The sequence below is a fragment of the Mus pahari genome, chromosome 7 (genome assembly GCF_900095145.1).
Source record: "Mus pahari chromosome 7, PAHARI_EIJ_v1.1, whole genome shotgun sequence".
NCBI lineage: Eukaryota > Metazoa > Chordata > Mammalia > Rodentia > Muridae > Mus > Mus pahari.
Genome location: NC_034596.1, coordinates 94862001 through 94886176, shown reverse-complemented (window position 1 = coordinate 94886176; position 24176 = coordinate 94862001). Strand labels below are relative to the sequence as shown.

Here is a 24176-nt window from a genome sequence, read left to right as displayed (position 1 = left end):
TGTGTGTGTGTGTGTGTGTGTGTGTGTGTGTGTGTGTGTTTATGTGTAAAGGATGATAGATTGGGGCTGAGCTGTCCCCAAAATGTAGGACTTTCAGTGAGAACCATCAGGCTTAAGATGTGTAAATAGTGAAAGAGTTCTGAGTGAGCCACGCGTGCATTCACGAGTTCTGTGTCCATTGTAATCAGAAAGGAGGGGCACGTGGAGAGAAATTTAGCCAACCAGGGCAGCAGGGTAATGGTATAAAGACCAAGCCTTGGCATCACACATCCCTCCACTCCATTTCTGCTTCTGTCTCCTTTTCTGGGTGGACTTAGGTAAGATGCTTGTAGTCGATGCTTCATAAATGGTAGTCATCATTGCTATGTGATCTGTGCATTATAAGCCAGGATGAAAACTGACCTGCATTACCTATATTCCTGGCTCAGCTCCAAATGCTGTTGGACATGGAATTTAGGAGTTCACTGGATGTGCTGGGGTCTAGTTAGGTGGTCTGAGTCATCCGTGTCCCAGCAGCCCAGTATGCCTGTCACCCTTTACACTGTGATGACCATGGGGGCTCTCCTTGTGAGGTAGGAAAAGCTCCTTAAGGAAGAACACTTGTATTATTCATCTCCAGACTCCCTAGAGCCTGATGGTACCTACTCTTCAGATCATGTACTATAAGTACTACATGATATAAAGGGATGCATAAAAGGATGAATGGGTAGAAGTGCATAGGTCAATGGATAGCTGGGCTAGTAGATGGATGAAAGGATAAGTCGATAAGCAAGTGGATGGGTGGATGGATGGATGGATAGATGAGTGGATGGGTGGGTGGATGGGTGGATGGGTGGGTGGGTGGATGAATGGATGGATGGATAGAAGAGAAAGTAGGTAGATGGTGAGCTAGCTAAGATGTTGGATAGGTGAAAGAGTGCGGATGGGTGGGTAGAAATATGGGTAGGAACAGATGGGAGGATGGATGGATATATGGGTAGTCTCCTTTTCATAGGAGAAGAACTGAATTAGTTAAGGTACAGGCACTCTGCCAATGAGCATCTTGTGATGGAATTTTCAGTGGTCCGTGCTCCTGCACAAGGATGGATTGTGGAGCTGCTAGGTCCATGTAGGCTTGCAGTTTGATGGGCATTGAGCAAGTTAGCAGTAAGCCTACCAAAGAGCCCTTGTCCCAGGAAGCTTAGCTGCTTGAGCTGCCCCACAGGACTGCAGGGGGGCATGTGGCGCCTGCAGAGAGCAACCCCCACTTACTTTTTCTTGTTTTGTTTGTCACTTCCCACCTACCCCCTTTCTTTTGCTGAAATAGTCAACTTAATTCACCTTGTAAACAAGGCACTTTAACTATGTGTTTTAAGGTACACTTCATTAGAAATTGGCAGTTGCGTTTTTGTTATTAGCCTCATTGGAAATTCTTTAGAAGTTACCATAAAGCACCCTGGAAACACCAAAATTGCTAGCACTTCTAGTTTGTTTCTTTTACAGGCCTGTGGTTAGTGATTCATAATCCTTTGTTGAGACCAGGGTGGGGCCTTTGGCCATAGCTAAAAAAAAAATATTCACACTCTGAATTCACCAGATCAGCTGCCAGCTTCTCACTCCATTGCCACTGGATAGAAGCAACCATGATATAACTTAGTTTGTGGAAAAATACAAACTGGGCTGAGAAAAATTAGAGTTCTGACAATTTTTTTTTTTTTTTTTTTTTTGGTTTTTCGAGACAGGGTTTCTCTGTATAGCCCTGGCTTTTCTGGAACTCACTCTGTAGACCAGGCTGGCCTCGAACTCAGAAATCCGCCCGCCTCTGCCTCTCAAGTGCTGGGATTAAAGGCATGTGCCACCACACCTGGCTGACAAATTATTTTTGATGGCTGTGGAAACCTGGCTTTATTATTTTTTGAAAGATGAGATAAAAAATTACTTTACATAATAAAATATTTCTTCTTAATCGATTTTATAGTCATTTTCCTTGGATAATTGAGCAAGACAGAAACCATGACATGTTCATCTCACCTTTTCAACACCCAAGAAAAACCCTTTCATGTGTTAATGCATGGAGAGCCAGTGCTTGTAAGTCATGCAAGCTGGAATGTTGTGGTGGATTTGTAGCCTCCATCTCTTAAACCCAGGACAGAAGAGTGCAGAGGCTGTAGCTTGCAGCTGGGCTGCTAGTAAGGATACCCCAGGAGTGAGTTTGTTGCTTTGCTTAATATTAACAAAAGGAGCTGCGGGGCTCAGTGGGTAAAGTGCTCACTATGCAAGCATGCAGTCCTGAGTTTGATTCCTAGCACCCACAGTGCTAAGGGACCAGTCAGTCTAGTCATGACTTTGAGCCCCATGGTCAGGAAGAGACCAGGCAGAGAGAGAGAAAGACAGAGAGGGACAGAGAGAGAGAGAGAGAGAGAGAGAGAGAGAGAGAGAGAGACTATAAAGAATAGCCAAACAGTTACTTCTGTCCTCCAGATGCAGAAACAGGCAAGCTTTCCTACACACACTTGTTTATACACACCTCCAGATGCACACGCAGACAATCTTACTTGCACACACTTGTGTACACACACGCCTCCAGAAGCACACACACACAGGCAGGCTTACCTGCACATATACGCATACACAAATAATAACACTTTTGAACATAAAGGTTTAGAAAAGGGCAAACCCCAACCCTGCACATGCAGCACATGCAGCCCTGCACTTGCAGCACATGCAGCATTTGCCCAAACAGTGCCCAAGGCCACGGAGTTTGCATGTTTTCTGGATTGTGCCTATTAGAAGTCTTTTTTTTTTTTCTTCTTTTCCCATGGAAGACTAACAGTTAATTAAAAGGCCTTATGTCAATAGAAAAGTTTGCAAGCTGGCCACAGATGACTCTGTAATGATTTAGGTTTCTGTTTCATCTTGAATTTGCTTTCGCCTGATAGAAGTACCTCCTTTGATCACTGAGTGTTGTCAGAGCAAAGATGGTTGTTTGCTATCCAAGACCCACAGTTTGTAATTAGTCTGTCCCATGGTCCCTTTTACCTAAGTAAGTTTGTTTTCTTCTTCCTACTGGTCTGTTAAATGCAGAAGCAGATCCTGTAAACTATCACATTTTGAATTGCTTCTGATGAAATACAATTAACTTCCACATAAAAGCCAAAAAAAGATGATATTTGCAGTCTGTTAGGCAGCCAAGACAGCGTCTTTGCATCCCACAGCAAGGCCAGTTAATGCTGCCAAGCCTAATGTCCTACCACACTCTTACACAACAGGGTTATAGGAACACAGTTAGTAAACTACATGGGATGTAGTAGAGTTCAGCCCTCATTTTATAAGCAAAGCTGGTCTTTGATTTTCAGATGGTTTTTCTAAATTCTAGAATTTTGGATGAAGTAGCGTTAAAGTCCCACCAAACTTAGCCAAAGTAGCCATTGTCTGGCCAAGAGTTTATACTGAAAAAGGGTGAATACTTCTTCAGTTGATTTTACCTGCACACTTGATTTTTACTATGACCCAGTGTGACACTTGGGCTTCCTCTGTCTGTTGGAGAAGCCAGACCTTGAGGCCTGTGGATTCCTTATCTCTAGGCTCCTCCGAGGGAACCAAGATGGCCATTTTAGGTGCTGGACAAAAGCCAAAAATACATTTCTGTGATATATCTGTGTATGGTGGTCAGAATGTGGGAGAAGGGTTAAGGAAATGATAAATAGTTCTGCTGAAAATGTGGCTTTGACACCAAAATGCAGATGTGAAGACACTTTGTGATGATAGGGTAAGCAAATGTGGCCTAATGTTCTAATAGCCATGAATACTTTTTCAGGGCCCATAGCCTGTCACCTACAGATCACCAAGCAGCTTTCTACCTGGCTCTGCAGCTCGCCATCTCCAGACAGGTCAGTGTTTATAAGGTGCCGTAAGCCTGGTGTGCAATGTCACCTTCCAGCTCCTTCAGCTAGCGGTATCCATAAGACCGTCCTTCCTTAACTGAGGCTGACTTAGAAGCCAGACACAGCTCTCAGAGGAAACTAACTCCTCCCAGCAATGACCCTGGGGTTCAAGTCTGTTTGAACATGTGCTGTGAAGACAGAAGGCCCAGGCTACGCTCTTGAGAGTAGATATACAGCCTGGGGTCAGATGTCAAGATGAGTGCAGGACAGGGCATGTACCCTGACTCCAGAGATCACCAAAGAGTCTTTGACCTTGGCTAACAGGAAGGGAGTAGTGGAACCCAGTGCTGAGCTTCGTGACAGGGATTGAGTCACTGGTTGGATCCTGATTGTCACAAGGGTTTTTATGCATAACTGAAAAGTGCCAGAAGGTATGAACCAGACACCAAATCCTTTTAAAATGCATACATGGTGTGAGCACTCACACTGTTGCATCTTCTTGCTAGAAGGCCAAGTCTTGCTGGCCCTCCTCTTCCCAGAGGCATCTTGGGCTGCCTTTCACATGCTAGTACCCCTTTCCCTACTCCTGCCTACCTGTTCTCAAAATGCAGCCAGATGCCTGCCAGCCCACCAGGTAGTGCAAGATGCTGGTGGTGACCCCAGCACATTCCTGAGTGCAGACTGTTAGATTGAGTCGGGATGCTAGCTCCAGAGATTTGCCATGCCCTATAGGCTGGGCTGAGGTATGCATTACCCTTCCCAGTTGCCTCAGAATAGTGTTAAGAAGTGGCTCCCATTGGCAACCTGGGAACAGAAGCCAAGACACCTACCTAGAAAGGTCTGTCCTTGGTAGAGTGTGGCTTACAGTGTGCTGAGCGCTGACTATCTATTCTCCTTGAACCTCCTCATGAAACCATCTTCCTTATATAGTATCAGTTCTTTTCACTTGAGGTTGCAGGAGGGGAGGACCCATGCCTGCCATTGTCGTTGTCTTAACTTGACACTTGAAACACTGCTTGGCATGTGTTTGACACCCAGAAAGACTTTTTGAATGAAGCAGCCAGCTCTGAGCCCCTCAATCCAATCCCCTCCAACGACATCATCTTGAGCCCCACCTCTGCCCCTAAACATTTGGCCATCCCTGTAAACTAGCACAATAAGGATGGCTGCCTTTGTCTCCCTACTTAAGGCTGAGGGACAATCACATAGGAGGTTGGCACCCTAGAAAGCGGATAAGTAGATGGAGTCTTCTGGTATCCACAAGGATTGTAGGCATGTAGTGTTGCAGCACCAGGGCTCTAAGTGAGTGTGTCCTTGTTGACCGGGACAGAGATTTGGGGTGATGTGCTCAAGTCATCTGAGCTCCCTGTACTTGAGCTCCCTCCCTGCCAGTGAATCATGTGGCCACCTCTAACAGCCATGACTATAGGGTTCCAAAGAAAGCCTCATAGCCAGCACTAAGGTGTAGGGCTGTGTAGAACTGAACTCGGAGTGGAGGCTTTGGGAAAGGAAGCCGTGGATTCTCCTAAGGGCCGAGGTTCCTGAAGATTTGGGAAGAGGTAGGAGAGTCAAAGGGTAGAGTGAGAGGCCGCATAGGAGCCCCGGGCAGGTTTGAGAGGCCACATAGGAGCCCCGGGCAGGTTTGTCAGAGTGCCTGACTCCAGCTTTGTTCGGAAATCCAACTTCAGATTCCCCTTTCTATTGAACCTGTGAGATAAGTATTCAAATACCTACTGGACATGTAACCGTGGCCTTCATGCTTTTCAAGAACATGTGAGGCTGGGGAGATGGCATGGTGGGTAAGGTGCCACTCCCTGGCACTCTATAACATCCATAGGCAGTACACATGTACACACCACACACACACACACACACAGAGGCACACACACACACAGAGGCACACACATACACACACACACACACACACACACACACGAGGACATGTTGAACAGCTGTTACACCCATGATCAAGATAACGTGTGGGCCTGCTTGAATTTGGCTACATCTACTTTGCGAGTGGTCCTGTGATTTGTTTTCTGGCAGTTTCAAGTGTCAAGTTAAGACAACGACAATGGCAGGCATGGGTCCTCCCCTCCTGCAACCTCAAGTGAAAAGAACTGATTTGTTATTTTGGGCTCCAGTTTGGAAAGGTGTGAGGCTTTGTCTGTTTGTTTGTTTGTTTGCATATTTCCTTCATGTCCAGGGGAGATCCAAACATCTGGACCCTAGACAGGTCTGCTAAACGTTTCATGGCTTATGACGTACTTTAATTTCAATAATGCTCTGAAAGGGAGAACGGGTCAGCTAAGACAGTTTACTTCCATTAAGAATCCCTGGGAGCTTGTCTGTCTCCACTCACAGTGAGCTCATCTTAGCCATAATCGAAAGTACGTCTGTTCTGTGGGGATCAAAGTTTTTCGAGAGAGATGGAAAAGGCAGAGGAGTGGGGTCTCTCCTCTTCCCTCTCTGGTCCTATCTCTGCTGAAGAGGATGTGCTTGAGTTTGGCCAGTATCCTGCCGTGAGGACGCGTATGTGGGTACAACATGACATCAAACAGCTCACAGTGAACTTGATGTAACCGTGGCCTCTTTGTGTGACTGTCTAAACAAACTTCTGGTTTTGTTTTAAACCAGATACCAGAAGCTCTAGGATACGTTCGCCAAGCTCTCCAACTGCAAGGCGACGATGCTAACTCCCTGCACCTCCTGGCTCTCTTGTTGTCGGCCCAGAAGCATTACCATGATGCTCTCAACATCATCGACATGGCCCTGAGTGAATACCCAGAAAATTTTATGTAAGTAACCCCACCGTCGACCTTCCCTTACTCTGGAATCACTGAATGGACTTCTTTTCAGACTCTTCCTTTCTGGTCTGTCAAGTCTGAGACCTTCATGGACACTCAGGAGGGCAGAGGAACTTACTCCTGCCCCCCCCCAGGTGCTTAACACCAAGCTGCTTCCTAGCCGTCCCGACACAGCTCAGGGACCCCACCTGCTCTTCTCCACTGTGTTCCCTGAAGCACACACAGTTGTTCTAAGACGGTAGTGAATATTTTGATAGTTTTCAAGAAAGGTAGTAAGTAGATACGAATTCCCATACACTTGGCTGTGGTAAAACTGTTAGACTGTAACCTGGGTTAGGATGTTGAACTCTCTGAGCCTAGGTTTAGTATCTAGGAGATACAGTTTCTTGAATAAGTTTATCAACACTTATACATACTGTAAGAATCATCATCAGAGGCAGCCACAGGTTTAGCCTGCCTACCCGTCATCACATCTGTCGTCTGAGTCACATTTTTTTTATTGAGCCCGCAAATGTGAGATTCACTGACTCCATGCCTGGTGGTGAGGCCTTGTGGAGAACATTGTCTGCTGGGCTACCGGGTTACCATTTTATCACCAGTGGTGCTTGGTTACCAGTACACAGTGGGCAGAAATAGTAAACACTCCTGTGGGCTGGAAGGGTCTACATGTCTACATGGCTGCAGATCCAGTAACAGAGTAGGGACAGCTTGAGGGTGGGGGGTGGGGATGGGAAGGAGTGTGGAAGGTGGCCTTGCTTTCTCTGTTTAAGTAGGTCAACTCTGGCTTGATTCCCCTGCCTGTTTTAATCAGTGCTTTCTCAGCGGCTCTCCCTGGAGAATTGGTTCACACATTTCCACTGCAAACATGTCTTTGTCTTCAAGGAAAGGGCGCTCACTTCTCTTCTCCCCTTCTCCATCTAATCCAGGAACCCTGTGGCTGGAGGGTTCTTTTGCAGGCTCAGCTGTTTGCAGAGTGAACTAAAGAGCTTTGCTGCAGTGTTACTTCTTGTACATCGCAAACCTGCACACGTCTGTGTTTTACCCAGTGATGTTTCACCCTGTAGGATCACAGTGATTAGATTACATTATAATTTGATTCTTTCTCCATTTTGATAAAATGGCAGCAGCGTGATACAATGGAACTTGATCTCTGTCGTCAGTATTTATAAAGTGCCCTTCTATGACTCCTCCCTCCAGCACACATGTGCCCATGCATGTGTGCACAGCCACTCCCCTCATTAGATACTACTCTCCAGCGTGTGGTTCCTGTTTCAGTAGCCCACAGTAGCACCCCAGAGGAGCTTCCTAGACTAACAGCCACACGGCACAGTAAGCAATCAGCAGTGATGGCTAATGCGGTAATGCCTCCAGTGACAGCAGCTGACAGCCTTGTCAAACAGGAGGAATAAGGAGTGGCAGTGGAGATATGTCAGCAGTGTAAGCCTGCTACTTTAATGTTAAGCTACAAGCTGGAAAAATCAGAGTATGTGGCATCAGGTCTGAGATCAGCTCAGGACTTGTCTGCTTTTCAAGTATTTTTCATATCTTCCTTTGTGATAGGAAACTTCTTTGCAAGAATACCTACTAAAAGTTGAGAGTAGATGTAGTCTGTGGATCCCACAAGTCCATGATCACCAGAGGAAAACCTGTTAGCACCGACTGAAGCAAGAATGACAGGCAGTCTTGTCCCCGCTACAGGAATTATGTTTCCTTTTGATGAGTCTGTCCCCAGCAAAACTTTAGACCCTGAAGCCTCCAGTTGCCTCTGGTGTCTTTTATTCCTAGCCACATATAACCAACTTAGTTGATATTATGTTCCAACTTGTTTCCTAGGAATGAAAATCCTTCCATTCGGGTCAGCCCTGCCTGTCTTGTTGAACAGTTGCCGATAAGATAGCTGAAGGCTCTCATAGAAGCAGCCGATCCTTACCTCCAGCATTACCCTGTCTGAATTAGTCTGCTTTTCTATTACTATAACAAAAAGTCTGATGCTGAGTTAACATGTGTAAAGAGAAGAGATTTATCTGTATATTTACCTAGAGGTGCAAGGGCTTGGGTTAGCTTCTGCTCAGCGTTGATGAGAGTCTCCTTGGCTATATCTGTTATATCATGGTAGATGTACACGGAGGGAACACATGCACAAATGAGAGGTCACAGTGTAGTCAGAAATCAGGAGAGCAGGAATGGTTCAGCCTTGCATTTTTATAGCAGTCTATTCACATGAAGATTATCTGAGGTTCTTAGAAATTACATCGGTTGCCTGGCAGTGGTGGCGCATGCCTTTAATCCCAGCACTTAGGAGGCAGGTGGATCTCTGAGTTTGAGCCTGGTCTATAAAGCAAGTTTAGGACAGCCAAGGCTACACAGAGAAACTGTCTTTTAAAAAGGAAGAGGAGAAGAATTATTACATCAGTTACTTCCAAGGACAGTGTCTCCAGTGACATAATGGCTTTGTACTAAACCCCACCTCTTAAAGGTTCTACCACGTTCCAACATCACCACACTGAAGACCAAGCTTCCAACATTTAAACCCTTGTGAGACACGACACTCATGCCTAAAACATATGCCATATGCTTTGGTTTGGAAGTGTGTCCTCCAAAGACCCATGTGTTGAGGCTTAGTCCCCAAGATTGTGCTTTGGGGAGGTTTCTTGGATCTTTAAACAGTAATATCTTGCTTACTTTTCTATTGCTGTGACAAAACACCATTATCAAGGCAACTTATAAAAGAAAATGATTATTGGGGGCTTGTAGTTTCAGAGGGTGAGTTTGTGACCATCATGGCAGGGAGCCTGGCAGGCAGGCAGGCATGGTGCTGGAGCAGTATCTAAGCGTTCTTCTTCATCCACAAGCCTAAGGCAGGGAGAGGGCTAACTGGGAATGGCTTCTGCTTTTGAAATCTCAAAACCTACCCACAGTGACCCGCCTTCTCCAGTGAGATCACACCTCCTAATCCTTCCCAAACCGTTCCACCAGCTGGGGGCCAAGCACTTGAATATATTCATCTATGGGTCCTGTGATGGCTTGATAGGAATGGCCCCCATAGACTCATGTGTGTGCATGCTTGGTCATAGGGAGTGGCACTGTTAGGAGGTGTGGCTTTGTTGGATTAAGTGTGTCACTGTGGAGGCAGGTTTTGAGGGCATATATACTCAAGCTATACCCAGTGTCCATCTATGCGCAGTCTTCATCTGCTCCCTGCAGATCAAGATATACAACTCTCACCTCCTTCTCCAGCACCATGCCTGCCTGCATGCCACCATGTTCCCACCATGATGATGATGGACTAAACCTCTGCAACTGTAAGCCAGCCCCAATTAAATATCTTCCTTCATAAGAGTTTCTGTGGTCATGGTGTCTCTTCACAGCAATGGAAAATCTAAGCTGGCCATTCTATAGTACCATAAGTGGTATCTAATAGAAGTTTCTAGGTTATTGGTTATTGTTATTACCACCTGTGGCTTATATGGATAAAAGAAATGTAAGGTGCCCCTAGGCCTTAGAGAGTTGTCAGCTCTGCTGGAGACATCATTAGACCTTAGTCTGTCTTCTCTCTACTTTCTTTTTCTTTGTGACTCACAAGCTGAGTTTGCTCCACTCTGAGCTCCTGCCAAAATGTTCTGTCCTTGTTAGAGGCTGAGAGTGATGTAGCCATTTGAATTTGAGCTGGAACCTTAGAACCAAGAGCCAGAGTTGGCTCTTTCTATACATAAGGTAATTACTTTCAGTACAGTATCAAAGTGAACCATACAGAATCCTCATTCTCCATGAAATTATGAAGTATTTTAGTACCTTGAAAAAGCTTGACAGGGACCAAAAAAACTAAGCTAAGAGGTCCAGCTCAGCCATTTTGTCATTCGAAACAGAACTGCATGTAAGCGAATAAAGATTCAGATTCTGAGAACCAGAATTTTTTTTTTTAAGGCAGAATCTTATATAGCCAAGGCTAGCCCAAACTCACCTTGAGGCTGAAGATAATCTTGAACTCCTGGTCCTCCTGCCTCCACTTTCTGAATGCCAAGATTATAGGTATGTGCCATCTTACGCAGTTTATGACATGTTCAGGATAGAACCCAAGGCTTCGTGCTTGCTAAGCAAACATTCTACCAACCAAGTCACATGAGTCACATCCCCAACCCAAAAATTCCTTCCTAGAGAAACTCCCTGCACCTGCCGGGCGTGGTGGCGCACACCTTTAATCCCAGCACTCGGGAGGCAGAGGCAGGTGGATTTCTGAGTTCGAGGCCAGCCTGGTTGGTCTACAGAGTGAGTTCCAAGACAGCCAGGGCTACACAGAGAAACCCTGTCTCGGGAAAAAAAAAAAAAAAAAAAAGAAAGAACGAAACTCCCTCCACCCTTTGTCTATGAAGCCTCTATTCCCCAGTGTGGGGGAATGCCGGGGGGCCAGGAATTGGGAGTGGGTGGGTTGCGGGGGAGGGGAAGGAGGGGGTTTCGGAGGGGAAACCAGGAAAGGGGATAACATTTGAGATGTAAATAAAGAAAATATCCAATTAAAAAAAAGTTTGTATATCAAAAAGAAAAACAAAAAATAAACAAAAGAAACTGCCTCCAAAAATAAGTTTTGGAAAAGCTGGTGTTCTTGGCTTAGTTCTGGAGGGGAAGGAAGGCAGATTATTTTTATAAAAGTTAGGTTTAGACCCTAGGAGCTGGACAAACCTGGCTCAAAATGTGGATAATAAAATACCCATCTCAGAGGCTATTGTAAGGATTGAGGTAGCTAATCCAGTTATAAGGCATGATACCTACTAACTGCTTAGTAAATAAAAGGAATTCATATTATCACATCACCCCAGTGATTTCAGACGTATTTTTGAGTCCTTTAAAATTGTCATTAAATAATGAGTAGAAACTAAAGAATGTTTATTTATTGTGTTTCAGAGGATAGCACAAAAAATGAATATTCATCATTTAAGAACACTAATGGTGCCTGTGGATTCATTTGTTCTCATGCAAATATTTACAAATATTTCCCATGTAATATAATGGCCAAGTCTCATTTCTATCCAGTCCTGTTGCTAGTCACCTGACAGGTTAATTGCTGACCTGACTTCTATGCTAACTGTTGTCTCATAGTTCTCCACTGTCTGTTTGTACTTGTAAATAACAAAGATATTTAGCTTTGACTGTTTTATGTATTTTAAAATATAATCCAGATACCACTTGCTTTTGGTGGTTAGAATCATGTCGTCGAGGTTAGGTCTTGCTGCATACTTATTCAATCTACTCCAAATAGACATGGTTGCTCTTTTGCTGTGATAGAAAATGCTGCTGTAAATATTCCCTGTAAGTCTTCTAGTACCTATGTTCAAGGATTGTTATGGATTTTGTGAGAGATTGAAAGGTCAGAGGTCATAGGATATTTGGTTTTGTTATTTGGCTTGATTTTTTTTTGAGACAGGGTCTTGCTATGTAGCCCTGGCAGATCTGGGGCTATGTAGACTTGGCTGGTCTTGAATTCACAGAGATTTGCCTGCCTCTACCTCTCAATTGCTGGGATTAATGGAGTGCATGTGCTGCCATGCCTGGCAGGTTTGTGTATTTTTAATCTTATCAAATCATTCCAAAGCACTGACAGGTTATGTTCCTTCTGGCCCAAGAGCCCCTATGACTCCTGCACCAGTATTGCTAGACTTCTTTTTGGTACTGTGGCTATAGGCTAATAATCACATTTCAAGTTAAGTGGCATGTCCCTCCTTTTCATTTGTACATTGGTCTATTTAGTTTCCCCTTTTATAAAGGATGTATAGAAGTCTTTGCTTACTTTGAATTGTGTTGTCTTTATAATTTGTGGCATTTCTTTATATTATGGTTGCAGGTTTTTCTGTTCATGTGAGTTGCAAAGATCTCCCCAACTGTGGTTTCTTTATCTTTGTTGCTTCTCTTCTATTTATAAGACTTCTTATCTTGTGTGTGTGTGTGTGTGTGTGTGTGTGTGTGTGTGTGTGTGTGTGTGTTTCATGCATATATCTGCTAGGGCTCTACTACTCAGGTACATCCCCAGTCCTCTTTTTGCTTGTTTTAAAATTTGAGACCTCACTAAGTTGCCTCAGTTGGCCTTGAACTCACTATGTACTTCAGGCAGACCTTGAACTTGTGATCCTCTTCCCTCAGCTTCCTGGGTACCTGGGGTCACAAGCCTATACTACTAGACCTAGCTCCATTAACAGTCATTTCTGTGTCTAAGGAGACTTTTCTCCCCCAAGATTAGGAAGGTGGTCTCTAAAAGTCCTGTAACATTTCACATCGAACTCTTAGGATCTGTCTAAAGACTTCATGGGTTGAGGGATCAGTGTGGCTGTTTTCCTCATGTGGTGTCCAGCTGCACCAGTATCACACATTTAAGGCTCCTCTTCCCTCTCGCTCTACACTGTCACTGCTGCCCTGGGTCGGATGTCCAGACTGTGATTTCTAGGCTGTTTCTAAGCTTTTCATTCAATGTTGCTGGCCAGTACCCCATCTTTGTGTGGTTGTTACTTTGACAGGGTCTCTAGCCCAGGCTGCCCTATTCTCTGTTAAATCATCTATATATTTAGAGGGTGACCTTGAACTTCTGGTCCTCCTGCCCCATCCTCCCAAGTGATTGATTACAGATGTACACCCAGGCTATATGGCACTGGGGCTGAAACCTAGGGCCTTATCCATGCTAGGCAAGCCCTCTACCAGCTGAGCGTCACCCCCTTCCTTATTCTTACCGCTTTCTAGGTGAGATAGGCTTCCCTGTATCTTTGTGGGTACCTTCTGGGGTATCATGGCCATTTCAAGCCCTTCTAACCAAGCAGGTACCAGGTGCCAGGTGCCCGTTGAAACAGTTGTCTCCTAAACCCCGCCAAGACTTCTCCTAAGGCTCAGACATCACTTCAGATTCTGAACTTCACTTACAGATCAAATGCTGGAATAAGTGTATTTGCTTGGTTTTGATCCTTGGGGGACACAGCCAGGCTGTCATATTCCTGGTGGCTTTTGAGGACTCTGGTGTTCCTGAAATGTTAGCATTGATGCATCAAGCTTACAGTGCCTCCAAGTGGAACCGATACCAAGGGTGACCTTGCCATGAAACGCATGTGCTTATGCAACTCTCCAGTAGTTTTGTCACCGACCTGAAGTTTGGTTTTTCTCCTGTTTAAGTAGAGAGCACACTCATGCTTACCCCTGAGCTGTGAGGTCAGAGGATCAAGAGCACTTCATGAAACAATCAGATGTTAAGCAAAGGACAAGAAAGCGGCTCTTCAAACACAAGCTTGGGTCTTTATGTGTGAACACCTTTAAGTCTATTTTCAACTAAAATAGAACATCAATCTCACTCTTCTAAAACCCCCTCCCCTACAAGGATCCCTAACGGGCACAGCTGGGAAGGTTTTTGTCAGGTTTCCATTTTACACTAGTAGAAACTATGTGAAAAGACCTGGACATATTACTTAGCAGTAATGACTGCTAACATTCACACACTGTGCTATCTATAATAAGCATGATTTAAAAAAAAAAAAAAAAAAAAAAAGAATGGATCTCGAGAGATGGCTCAGTGATTGAGAGTACTTGCTGTTCTTCAGAGGACCTGGGTTCAGTTCCCAGCACCCACCTGGGGACTTACAACCATCTGTAACTTCAGTTCTAGAGATCTGACACCCTCGTCTGGCCCCTGTGAGTACCAGGTATACACATGGTTCATTACATGCATGCCAGCAAACACTCATACACATAAAATAAAACAAAAAATTGATAAAACTTAACAAAAATTATTTCTCAAGAGAGCATCTGAGGTGGGCTGTGTGCTTGCCCCTGTCTTTACAGACAAGGAGGCTGAGGCACAATTTGTCCTGCTGTACACACTCTCAGAGGAATCCAGCTTAAGCTGAAGGCTCCTCTTGAGCAGTGCTTTGGTTTACTGATCCCAAAGGGCTGTGGTTGTATCTGAGCTGAGTAATGACATATGGATGTACCTTTGGTAAGAAGTTGGACCTATGGGAGAAGGCTGTTTACCTCATGAATCTTGACCTGTAGATATTCAAAGGATGTCTGGGTGGGCTGAGAGCAAAATATATGAACCCAGGAATACCAGGAGAGGGACAGGGAGTGTGGGCAGTTACTGTTCAAAGGATACAGAAAGTTTTGCAAAATGAAGAGTTCTGGGGACCTGAGAGATACGTCCATCAGTAAAGTGCTTGCTGCAGAAACGAGCACTTAAATTTGATTTCTAGAACCCGTATAGAAAGCAAAATATAGGGGCTGGAGAGACGACTTAGTGGTTAAGAGTACTAGCTGCTATCCTAGAGGACCAGGGTTTAATTCCCAGCATCTATATGATGGCTTACAACTGTCTATAACTCCAGTACCAGAAGATCCAAAATCCTTTCTGACCTCTGCAGGTACAACCCACATATGGGGCATAGACACATGCAGACAAAACACCCATACACATAAAATGCAAATAAAATAAAATAAAATAAAATAAAATACTTTACAAGGCCATATTTAAAGGTATGTCTTTGTAATCCCAGCATTGAAATGGTAGAGACAGGCAGCTCCCCACTGGCCAGTCAGCCCGGTAGTGAGGTCTATGCTGGACCCTGTCTCAAAAGCAAAGTATATAACACCTAAGGGGTGACCCCTGAGGTTGATTTCTAGCCTCTGTGCACACACACAATTTCTGGGGATGGATGGTGGACAGTGTCATAGCACTGTCAATGTACTTGGACACTTCTGAACCGTATGTTTAAAAGAGCTAAAATGGCATATTGTATGCTATGTATGTTTTGCTACATTTATTAAAATAACAACTTTCTTGACTTCTATTATCGATGTATTTGGTTATAGGATGCTGTCCAGTAAGTAAGTATTCTTCAAAGTTAGATGACTAGGGTCCCTTAGAGTCTGGATCAGCATTCTTTCAGAATAGACCCGCTGAGCCAGGGCAACAAACCCACACTTGTCATTGTTCTATGAGGTTCGGCAGTGGTAAGATCTTTGGTAAACATGGAAGCACGTTAGGAGATAGGCCAGGGGCTTGGAGACCAACACTTGTTTCCAACAGAAGACTGGGAAGACTGGAGAGTGTTCGTGGCTGCATTTGTTTGAGGAGGGAGGCCCTGTTCTGCCAGAGGTAGCCAGCCCAAGGTGGGTGGGTGGTGTTTCCTACACCTCCTTTCCCATGCTCACCTAGCCAGGCGATTCTGGTTTAGTTCCTCCTGTATCTTGTTCTCTTTCCAAAAGAACCCCTCTCTTTGGGTAAAATTTTATATCCTTTAAAATGGGCCAGTCTCCCTGTCAGCGCAAGGGCATGTGTGTTTGTCAGATCTGGGGAAGTCCAGCCAAGGCAGGAAGGCCCACAACAAAGCAATCCCTTTCCAATCTTCACCCAGAAAGTTGATGTATTTAAGTGTTGTTGTTGTTGATGTTGTTGTTGCTGCTGCTGTTTCAAGATCTCCAAACTCTCCTAGTGTCATTCAGTAATTCCAAGAATCACCTTCAGAATTTATACAACATGCTTTCTGGAAACTGAGTCTACAGTACCTTGCCCAGAGCACCTAGCACACCACACACCTGAGCAGCATGTGCCAGGAGCAGCTGGTTCTCACAGCCCTGCACAGCAGCCCAAAAGCCTTGGGGAAGTCAAGCAGGCCTACTTCTCCTGTCACCCATTTTTCTTGGCACTTGGCACTCTCTGCTTGCTGGGCCCGTGGCATTGCCTACCAGCCCTTTACGAGACCTGAGGGCAGCTTCTCTGCCTCCCTTTCACTTTATCTTTGTTTGGTGGCTCATGCCATCTGGTCAGAAAGATCTTGGGAGTCCTGCCTGGGTGTGTAGAGCCTGTTGCTTTGAGGGAAGCATGGTGTGCAATGGCTCCCTTCATTAAAGCAGAAGTTGAAGGCGATTGGAAAGATGGCTATAGTGGTTTCAGTTCAACCTGCCCAGGTCATTTTCAGCTTAGGTGCCATGGCTCCAGAATACTAATTCAAACTGAGATCAACTCCTGAGACAGGAGCCAAGAATGAGGGGTAGTGCAGTGCCTTGAGATCAACTCCTGAAACAGGAGCCAAGAATGAGGGATAGTGCAGTGCCTTGAGGGGACGTGTGCCAGTTGTTTGTTCTAAACATACTTCTTGATAGCTAAGGTGTATTCCAGTTTATTGACTCTGAACTGAGAGGCAAAATGTAAGTAATGTGGTCCATAAAGAGGAGGCAGGCTTAGGATTGCAAGGGGGCAGCCACATCATCAAGCTTGTGACTGTCCCCAGCCCTGCTCTTCCCGGGGCAGGGTAAGAGGCAGGTAAGCCCTGAAAAACCAGCTACTTACATATTCTTTGGCACCAAGAATCTTTGTTTCACCAAATCAGTATGCTCTAGGTTTTCTGGGACAGCTGATGTGAGAGTGTGGGGAGATAGTGCGGCCTTGTCACCCTCTGACACCTAAGACCAGAGAGGGAGAAAGGCCAACGTGTTTCCAGATGTGCTGGCTCATTGCACTGTTTCCTGGAGCAGCTGAGGGCCTTAAAATGGCCATGTGTTTAGAACTTTCTTAGCAGTTCAATAGCTCACATCTGGTAGTGAGCCACTGGTTGGATCCTCACCATAGAAGCTGCTACAGTCCTCAGACCCTCGTCCCCCCTATTGACAGCTGACCAGGAGGCAGAATGCATTTGGGTGTACAACAGGAGCAGTTGCCCAGAAGGACCCCTTGAAAGCCTGAGAATAAGGGTTTCTTATTGAAAGCCTGTGAGGTTTTGTGTATCAGCAGAGATTTTCGGACTGAACACATTTCAAAAACATTCAAGTTTGATGCCCATTTAGGTAAGCATGATGCAAAACTCTTCCAGCTGTTTATTAAACCCGCCTTTTATTTACCTGCCTATTCTGGAAAAGCGTCTGCTTCTTCGTCCCTGGGAAATGCCTTACTATGCCCATTCTTGATCCCGCCATGTCTATATGCTCCTGGGACCATATTGCTCAGTGCTCTACAGACTCAAGGGAGGACCATGAGATGTGGCCACTGTGATTGATTGCCCCAGATTGGGAGACTAATCACCTAGCATACCCTCACTGTAGCTATGTGGGCAACACTAGGCAGAGTTCTAGATCAGCCCTCAGAAAGTGCTCACAGGTACTGTGTGTTCCATACCACAGCTAGGGTACCCACAGATCTAGGCTTAATATGATTGGCTGTGCAGAATTCCCACCTAGCTTGGGAGCCATGCTCCCAGGAGTTGCATGGGAGGCAAGCATAGTACATACCAAGAGTTCCAGCTTCTCGAGAACCAGGAGTTTGGAACCAGCTTGGGCAACATAACAAGCTCTCAATTCTAAATAAATAAACTCATTTTCCCTGGGAATGAATAAGCACAGGAAATATTTCCGAAGTGCAAGGACCATGGGAGCTCTTTCCTGGGAAGTTGTTTTTCTTTTGTTTCAAAACACACCACTGCAGGTCCGTCCTTCATTGGGGTAGAAAGCTATGAACTGTAATGTTTCTAACTTTGCATCCACAACCCCTGGGAACCCAGCTGTTTGTGTGGATTCTGACTTGGGGTGACAGGTAGAAGAAAGATAGAGAGTCTATTTTTCCCAAGAATCTTTCTTGTAGATTCTGCAGCTACATGTCTTGGACCATATACCTGGAGTAACAAAGTATTCAAAGATCTGTTAAGGTCTTTTCAAGCTTTGCATTAATTGGGAAACTTGTAACTTCTTTTTCTAATGAGGTAATAAATACCATGTCAATATGCAGTTGGGTAAGCCAGATGATCTATGACATTGTTCCCTGGGTAACAGATGCAGAATTAGATCTTTTGAGTGATCTGCAGTTAGTAAGGGCTCAAGCAATAGTTGATACATGTTAACAGTCACCTAACCTGGCTGACATTCATTCCTTCCAAATGTTGACCAAGGGGAATAAGAGGTCTGTGTCTCCGCTCTGGACCCTTCCCAGCTATAAGCCATCATCGAAGTCACCCCTGGTGGGTATCAGTCACAGCGGCTGAACTCAAGGCCACAGGCTAGTTGTTTATGTGTTTGTTTGATTGTTTGTTTTTCTGGCATTGGTCCATTAGGAAAGCCCAGCCAGATTACCATGGCTCCAACGAGCACATAGTAGGTTGAAGGCAATAAACAGAGGTAGAGTTTCTTCAGGTTATACTAGAGCCTTCAGGAGAGTTGGCTGGTTAGATCCGAAGATACACTCTGGACAGGGCTGGCTGCACATGGCCTGCTTCACCTTCCCTTTCAGAACACCTGTTCCCAAGTGACTCATCTGGCTTTAACCCCTCGTCTCCCCTCATCACCACATTGCTCGTCGTTTTTCATCCTGCTTGTCTTGGTTGGGTCGGCTGCCAAACCTTCTTTTCTAGTTAAAAATGTCTTTTGAGCACACTCGCCCCACCCACCCTACGCCCCCTCCTCTGCTGATCCAGTCTTTCCTTTTCCCAGAGTCCCATGCTCGCTTTCCTTCAGGCCTCTGGCAGCAGCTCCATCTCTCCACATGGGCTTCCCAGCTCTGAAGTCAGGGTCAGGGAAGATATCCAGGGCTCTGAGGACCTGTGTCCCACTGGCGCAAATTTTCTGGGCTGTTCCACACAGCTGCTTTTGCATCCCGCCCACGTTCAGTAGATAAGCAAAGAAAGGATCCTGGCATTCGGAGTCTGAGAGCTGAGTTCACAGATCATCACAAGATCCCAAATGTTCAGGTTCCTAGGATTTTATTTCTAAATCAGCCACCATGAATGCAGCCCTCACACTGAAGTAGTGCAGGTTTGCATAATTAAGATGTGTGTTTCCTCCTTGAGGCACTTAACAAGCTTAAGGAAATTAGAGCCACAGACTTTAAAATTTTTTTTAAAAAATCTTTGATGTGTATGTGCTGTGATATGTGAGTGGTGTGTGTGTGTGTGTGTGTGTGTGTGTGTGTGTGTGTGTGTGTGTGTTGGATGACTACCTTAGATGCCAGTCCTTGCTCTCTCATATATGAGAGCAGGCCTCTTGCATACTGACCAACGGTCTTCTGGGATCTTCCTGTCTCTGCCTCCCATCTCTCCATCTCTCTCTAGGAGCCCTGGGGTTACAGGTAAGCGCTAGCTGTCCTCTGCCTGCAGGTGACTTCTGGGGATCCAAACTTGGGTCCTCATGTTTCCACAGCAAGTTCTTTACCCGCTGAGTGGCCTCCTTAGCCCTCACTAGTTGTTCTCGATTGGAAACTTTTGTGTATATTAGGTTTCAGAATTTTAAAATGTGCAACTTCTAGTTTTCTCTTTCCTCAGCCCAAGTCAGGACTTATGGGAGTAGAACCAGGAGAAAGCTGAACAAGAGTTTACATGCAGCAGGTGGGACAGATTTGGCAGGGTCAGAAAGTCATCCTAGAAATAGTTGCTGGATGCCCAGCTTGCCCGGAGATGTGCCACTTAGGCTCATCTCCTATGAAGAACATTGAAATTACATATTACCACATGACCTAGATTCTCACTGGGATGTTATATGTCCATTCTAAGCCCTTCCCTAAGCCAAACATAGTCTTTATTTCAGGATTATCTTATGATTCTTTGAAATTTTCCAAAATGGGATAAAATATTATTTAATGAATTTTAATGAAAAGTAAAAGTTTGAGTAACTGGTTCATTCAAGTACCTGGAATTCTGTATGTATCAGACTTTGGGGTAGCAGGCAGATCACAAACATACATGCACAAATATGAGTGCCTGTTCTCTAATAAGTCTTGCTTGTGACATTCTAGGATCAGAGCCCCAATTCCAACTCCTTAGGCTCAAGGCCACAGTGTGGTCCTCACTGGGCTGGAAATTTTGAGAGGGTAGGGACTGACTGCACCTTATGCCATGTTGTGTTCCACAGTCTTACATTTGGGGGCTTAAATATTTGGCAGTGGACTAGACAGCACTGTGCCTCCCTCTCCATCCATGTTACTGTTAGATTCAAAATAATTCCGTGCTTCTTGTTTGGTACTAAAGTCAGAGAGATTTAGTTCAGTGTCTGTGCTATGAGTCTGGCTGAATTAACTCTGCCTAATTTGCAGGGTTGTTGTGGAATCAGTGATTAAATATTCCAAGTGCTCACAGCTGCTGCTGTTGTTATTTTACTTGTCTTAGAAGCATACGTTTCTTGACTTATAATTTGTTATCTTGCAGTTGTAAGCTCTCGTGGTTTTTGACAATTGTGTTGTCATTGGAGGGGGGTTACTCCCATTCTTTAAAGCTAAGAGGTGCCATTCGACATGCACTCTCAAGGATGAGTAGGAGCTTGAGAGGCCTAAACGCATGGCCTGAAGGGCATTTCAGCGCCCTCTGCAAAGACCCATGGCACATGAAGACTAGTGAGGTGGGCGAGGAGTTGGCCTTGGCTTGAGTTGGGCTGAAGATGATGTACTAGGAACAAACTAAGGTAGCAAGAGCCAGATCACAGCACACGTTGTAGAAGTTGCTAAATTTTAATTATCACTAATGAAGTCTGTTAGTTACCTTTTTCCTTGCTGTAGCCAAAGTACCTACCAGGGAGCAGTTTAGGGAAAGACAAAGATCACACAGAGAAAGCGTGGCGGTAGAAGCGGGACGTGCTGGTCGGTTTGTATGCCTTGCGGGATGAATGTTCTTCACTTGCTTTCCCTGTTTTATTCAAGTAAGGACCCCAGCTTATGGGATGGTACCCCAATCTTATGATGGGTCTTCACACCCCAGTTAAACCAGTCAGAAACAGACCCACCAAGATTTGTCTTCCAGGTGATTTTAGAACCTGTCAAGTTGGCCAGTGAGATTAAACATCAGAGTTGGATTCATGTTTTATTGTGTTTTCCTGTTCTTCATTAATTTTATGTAAATTTTCAATAAGTCTCTGAACAAAATATGTTTTTAAGTGAGATTACTGAACTTTGAACCAGGTCTACAAAGTATGTGACTTCTGGCTGCTCTTGGTGACACGGCCACCCTGATGGTCCCTCTTCTGCTCACTTCCTCTGGCTGGCAGACAGTGTCCCATGTCCAACACTGGCGTGTCCTAAGCTTTCTCGTCACTTGCTTTGTTTTTCTTGCCTTGGGATCTCCTCAGTGGGTTAAGTTTACAGTATCTTTGGATTCAGCGGCATCAGACTAATGCCAGTCATTGTGCATTCGGACTGTCGGTGCTGGCATCACTTACTTCCCACCAAATGTTTTCAGCCACTCTAAGACATTGGGGCAGGTTTCTGGAGAGATGAGAAGCATCGGCTCTGTTTCGAACACTCTTCCCTGCCTTATAAAGCCACTGACGTTCAGGTAATGGGTGAAGAGGCAGTGCCATCTCTCCCTGCCCCCAACATGCGTTCTCAGCCTTCAGATGCACTTAGGGGTGCACAGGGGCCTGCACGGGGCCTGGCTGCCTGTGTTCTTGCCTCCCGGCTCTTCCCTCCGCCAGGTTCTTTCATTCTGTTCCCCGTACCTCCCTTCCAAAGCCTTCCCGTCACGTGTGCGTAGCAGGTCCGCCATTGTTCTTCCTGTCTAGCTCTCTTAGATCGCGTAGCAGGTCCACCATTGTTCTTCCTGTCTAGCTCTCTTAGATCGCGTAGCAGGTCCACCATTGTTCTTCCTGTCTAGCTCTCTTAGATCCAGCCCACAGCTTCTCAGCTCCTATCATGAGTCAAGTGTTTGAAAGCTGTTATTTCATGTTAATTGGAAGTTCTTTTCCCAGCCAGGAAACTGTCACACAACTGCTCCCTCAAGCCAAGGCTTCAAGATGCACTCTGGCCTTTGTACTTGGTGACATCGAAAGGGGTCATGGCTAATTGCTGCTGAACAAGCAAACATTCTCACCCACTCCCGGACTTTCCTCTGAACCTGGCCAAGCCTTAAAACCTTAGTTTGCCCTTACCCAAGAGCCCAGCCGCCTACAGTGCTAAAGAGGCCTGTGGCCCCCCAGTCTTAGACCACTCTCCTAGACACAGCAGCTTGGCAACAGCCTTCACTTAGGAGATTCTCTAGGCCTCCAAATGGTCTCCACTAAAGACTGACAGGGGACCAAGCAGAAGCTGGATTTGGGTAAAAAATTACTCCTAGAAAGTTCTGGACTCATATAGGCTTCAGCAAGAGCTAGCTTCTGATTCCTTTCAAAAACTCTTTAGACCTCACCTCCCAGCCCCTGAATGGCTATCAGTCACTGTAGAGGGCCCTAGTAGGCTTGAAGGGAATTTTCATCTGTCCAGATGTCATGGATCAGAGTCTAGCCCGATGCTTGCATCTGGCCTTCCTCTTGGTTCTGCTGCTCATAGGTCAGGGACCACAGCCATCCCATTTCCTGGTCAATTACTACCTCAGTCCAGATCCTGCACTTCAAACCAAGGTCTGAGAAGGAGGCTGCAGCCTTGACATGTCTCTAGGAGCACAAGCAAGCATCTTTAGGCTTCCTCTGCTCTATTGGGAGAGAGGCAGAGCTAAGTTTGGAATGTGCTGGGGCAAGCTACATGTGTCCTGGCTCTCTTTGCAGCTCTAGGTGCCATAAAGTTGATCGTTATATCACATGTGGCTGAAGACCTCTCCTAGGTCTCATTCATAACACTTGAAATCCATGTCTTCATCTTCCATGGGCTACAGAGAAAGCCACTGGTGGGTGGGTGTGATGAAGGATCCATTGATCAAAGAGCAGTCGTGGACACTATGAAGAGGAAGCCAGAGATAGGGTGGGTAAGGGCTCATGCACTCACAAATCACCTTGAAAAAGCAACTGGCCAGAGGGAACAGGCATCTGTGTCCCCATCTGTTGGAGAGGAATAAATACTACCTACCTACAAGGGCGATTACTGAGATGACACTACCAATGTCTAAGTCCCATATGCACATAGGAGGACTCAGTAATCTGCTGCTGTCCTCTCTCCCGTCATTATATAACAAACCCTACCTGGTAAGGTATACCCTAAGTAGAGAAGATGGAGGAAGAAGGTGGTCATAGGAAGACTTACTCGACATGGTGGGTTTAGCTGAACTGTAGAACAGTTAGAGAGAGGTTAGGTGCCAGAGGTTAAGCTCCAGGCTCCAGCACACAGAGCTGGAGGAGAAGCAGCTGGTGAGCACCATGAAGTAAATGGTAGGAGGAAGGGTCCATCAAGATGCGTGACACGTGGTGAGATCAGGAGATGACAGCTTCAAAGGGGTCCTGACGTGCTCTTGAGGTGATGAGGAGCCATGCCGTTTCTCTAGTGGGACGTAATCATTAGATGGATCTATAGCAAGGTTTTTGAGAGCTGAGCAAGGAATGGATAAGAGGCTGTGCTCCAGCCATCTCAGGACACTGGATGTGAGTGCAGGGACTGAAGGAGCTGTGGTCTGCAGTCAGTGGTCGGGTGTCTATAAAGAAAAGGACAGTTTGCTTGGCACTCATGTCCCTCAATAGAGGATACAGAAACTGTGGTACATTTACACAATGGAATACTATTCAGCTATTAAAAACAATGAATTTATGAAATTCTTGGGCAAATGGATGGATCTGGAGGATATCATCCTTAGTGAGGTAACCCAATCACAAAAGAAGT

The 24176-nt window shown here is 45.4% G+C and overlaps 1 protein-coding gene across 6 annotated transcripts in view; it reads left to right on the top strand.

Moving 5' to 3' along the window:
* Ttc7b (tetratricopeptide repeat domain 7B) overlaps positions 1-24176 on the top strand; it is a 216906-nt gene that overhangs the window by 133217 nt on the left and 59513 nt on the right. For all 6 annotated transcript variants that reach the window (XM_021201845.1, XM_021201846.2, XM_029541062.1 and 3 more), the window contains 2 exons: positions 3797-3869; positions 6498-6658. In XM_021201845.1, the coding sequence (XP_021057504.1) occupies positions 3797-3869; positions 6498-6658 (234 nt within the window). The remainder of the gene's footprint in view (positions 1-3796; positions 3870-6497; positions 6659-24176) is intronic.